The 3591-nt window shown below is 37.9% G+C and overlaps 1 protein-coding gene across 1 annotated transcript in view; it reads right to left on the bottom strand.

Moving 5' to 3' along the window:
• Positions 1-1066: 1066 nt before the first annotated feature.
• Positions 1067-3591, bottom strand: part of PADG_12533 (telomerase reverse transcriptase) — a gene marked incomplete at both ends in the record, with an annotated part of 4196 nt that continues 1671 nt past the window's right edge. Inside the window, 2 exons of the mRNA XM_010765736.1 lie at positions 1067-2974; positions 3112-3457. Coding sequence (XP_010764038.1) covers positions 1067-2974; positions 3112-3457 — 2254 coding nt within the window. The remainder of the gene's footprint in view (positions 2975-3111; positions 3458-3591) is intronic.

Below are 3591 nucleotides of genomic sequence, written 5' to 3'. Positions count from 1 at the left end.
GATATATAATAATAAAATATTGTCCATCAGTATATAATTTTCACAATTTACTAACTACACTCAGAAACTCTTTAGAATTAGTTGATTGACTAAGATTAAATTTTACAAATAAATCTATTTAATACACAGATACTATATTAGTAAGATACAAACTTAAGTTTTTATACTTTTCACTTTTTATTTTCTATCTTTTCTCTCTTTCTCTCTCAAGCTCAAATTTTTCCACATTTATAACTTTTATATCTACAATTATCATTTCTGACTGCAAAACTTTAATCTCAAGAGCTTTGCTAATATAGCTTTATGATATTTCACTAGACAAGTATTAAGTTATAGCTATAAAATAGATAGTATTGCTCTGCTCATCATATAGTTATAATCAATTTTAAATTTATACTCTTCAATCCATATGACATAGATGTTAAATACAATCTCTTTATCTCTTTTCTTATTGATACTATTTTGAAGATACTATATTATTGTACAATACACTAGCAATTAAATATAATTAAAATTGAAGCATATTAATTCTAATTCATATTATCAGTATCTGTATTATAATCTTGTAATTTTTTTTTAATAATTTCTTTTTTATTACTTATATATATTAAATATTAAATATTTTTAATAATTAATTTAGTATTTAAATAATTTATTAAACTTTTAATAAAAAAGAAAAACTTTTTTTAATTTTTTAAATACTTTATAATAAAAATTAAATTTCTATAATATAAGTAAATATAATATTATATAATTAGTATATTTTATAGTAATCTCTCAGCTATTGCATATAGAGTTATATAGCATATATTAATATATTTTTCAAAATCTATAAACTTAATATGATTAAGAAAATATTTTATATTATATATATTTTAATTTAAGATAAGTAAAAGCAATTATTTTGAATTAAAACTTTATGAAAAATAATATATTCTTTTTCTATTAATTGAATATTTTACTATATATTTTTCACAATCTATTAATCAATATTATGATAGTTTTTAAATTCATCTCAAGTCTTCAAAATTCTTCAGCATCATAAATATAGTATTTAGTTTCTTATTCAAAAAAATCTCTCATTTTTGACAACTTTCTGCAGCATCACTGCTTCTCCATCGGCTATGGGCTCTGATGCCCTACTCACTCCATTCAACCAATGGATCGCTGCAACAAACTTGGTCTGTTTGCGACCAAAAATAGACTTAAATGCCGCGGCCGCGAGCCAGCGGACTTGCGATCTTGTCACGCTACTCTCGAATCCAGCCTGGGAGGCCGTTGATTTTCTCGACAGAATTACGTGAATGGCAACATCTATGACGGCTGCCATAGTACGAATAAGGAGTGAAGATGATGTAGCTGTGGAGTTTCTTCGCCCCCTATGACCTCGATAGCCAAGGAAGCGTGTGTACTCGTATAGTTTCATAGCTGATTCGAGGAATATGTGATAGATACTCATGAGCGCTACGGAGGGCGAGTTATGCTTTGTATCCAAGAACATAGCATGCGCCTGCATTTTAAAGGAGTTGACCGCCTTGAGGTAGAGCTTTACTCCAGGGGTTTTGTTCGCCTCGACAGTTAAGGTGTCTGAGGTAGTAAGGCTGGGATCCTTTGGAGTGCGATCCTTCATAAGGGAGAGTGTATACGTGTCGATGAAGTTCCCACAATATGGAAATTGGCGTTGATATGGCTCAAGGAGGCCAGGTAGTTTGTGCCCTTGAATGGTTGTCGTGAAGTTCACGAGAATTTTCTCTGGGTTAACCGAAATTCCGTACTCCTGATTACCTTGTAGCATAATATGCAGAAATCGGGAGGCCAGATCTGGCTCCGTCGTTATGAGGAGATAGTCGTCTATCAACCGCAAAAGGAGGGCGTTGTCACAATCCAGAAACGCAAGATGTTCCCGCTCGAATTCAGAGTAAAAAAAGTTGCAAAGCAATGTGGAAACGATGGATCCCTGTGGGATACCGGTCTTTTGTCGAAAATACCTCTTTCCCATCTTCACCAGGTTGTTTCGTATATGTTCTTCGAGAAGGCGGAGGATGTCGTTCCTCTGGTATTTTTTGTAGGTCGAGGTGTTGACGAAGATGGTATGTTTTTTGCTTTTCCCTTCCCTACCAGTAAGTACTTCACATAGACTTGTGAGGTCAGCAAATCCTGTCGCCTTGGATATGAATTTCCTCGCCGGTTTAGCCTTGATAATATGGTGGTTTGGGATTGCTGCATTGGGGGTTTCATCTGGTGGCCTTATTTCTACATGTTTGGTCACTATATATTCATCCTCAGCAACAAGCCGACTAGCCAGTTGGATCAACCGCTGTTGTGGGATCGTGTCAAAGCACGACTGTATGTCTAGTTTCACAAGGTAAAACGGCTTTGTCCTTGCCACGTTGTGTGGCATCTTACGTTCCTTGAAAGCTTTCAAGCGAGAGTAGATGTCGCCAATGGAGAACAGTGTTGACCCGAGCATCCCCAGGCGTTTGCGTTTCTCATAATTGAGGACATTAAACGCTGGGGCCATGAGAGAATTGATGCTTGGACCCAGCTCACTCAACCCTCCCCACCCGCATTTCCTGGCCGGTCTCCGTCTCAAATTAACAATTGGTCGTGCACCAGATGATTTTGGCAGCAGCCTTAAAGAGCTGTACCCCAAATTGCGCCCGGAAAGGATTCTCTCGGCACTTTCTGTCCTGACTTCTTCAAAAATTGACAGCTTAAGCTGGAGAATGGGCGGCTCTGCAAGTCTTCGCCATATATCATGCCGAAAGTAGAACAAACGATTACGATGAATGCTCGACTCCGTGACATAGAAATTAGAACGAATCAGTGGTATGAGGAGGGAGTCAAAGATATAGTAGACCACCTCAAGAAAGATTTCCGTGCGTTTGCGGATATCTGAAGATGAAAGCTTAGCTGACGAGGATTCGTGAATTTCGTTTCGGGAAGGGGGTTGAAGCCATTTGACACAAGTGATCTATTTTTGTGGAATTTTTACGCTTAGACAATGTTTCCACAACTTGTTTTATACTACCTCCTGTTGCTCACGGGTAGGGTCATTGTCCAATACGGACACATATGAAGGGAAACACATGTTGGGAAGAACTAACTTACCTTCAATCCCTGTACAACCTCGTGCAAGGATAGACTCTCGAACCTACGCAATCTCACGAAGCTATCTACATGTCGCATTATAATATCTCTATTTTTAATCCCATTCTCCCCATCACCATACAGCTCATTCGGGACAAGCTTTAGCAACACGGCCCGGCAAAATGCCGACACGGAAGCTGTGGGAGTTGCATAATCTGTCATGAGAAGTTTGTGGGCGCTCCCACCTTGGCTAAATGCCACATTGAGCTTTGTGGAGCTGCTTGGCTTGCTCCCTAGATGTTGTGTTTGTTCCAATAGCTGCACATCGGAAGGCGGCAAAAACAGGGGGTGCTGGGATACAAGTGCTCTGTGTTGCTAGTTTTTCTGAGGTCCAACTACTAGGTGACCTTATTGGCCCCAGAATGAGTGAGTGGATTTGCTAAAAATTGCCCCATTGTGTCAACAAACAATTACTGTCAATCCCGACAAATAGAGACGGTT

Source organism: Paracoccidioides brasiliensis, assembly GCF_000150735.1.
Source record: "Paracoccidioides brasiliensis Pb18 unplaced genomic scaffold supercont2.50, whole genome shotgun sequence".
Taxonomy (NCBI): Eukaryota; Fungi; Ascomycota; class Eurotiomycetes; order Onygenales; family Ajellomycetaceae; genus Paracoccidioides; species Paracoccidioides brasiliensis.
This window is presented reverse-complemented; position numbering and strand designations above follow the sequence as displayed.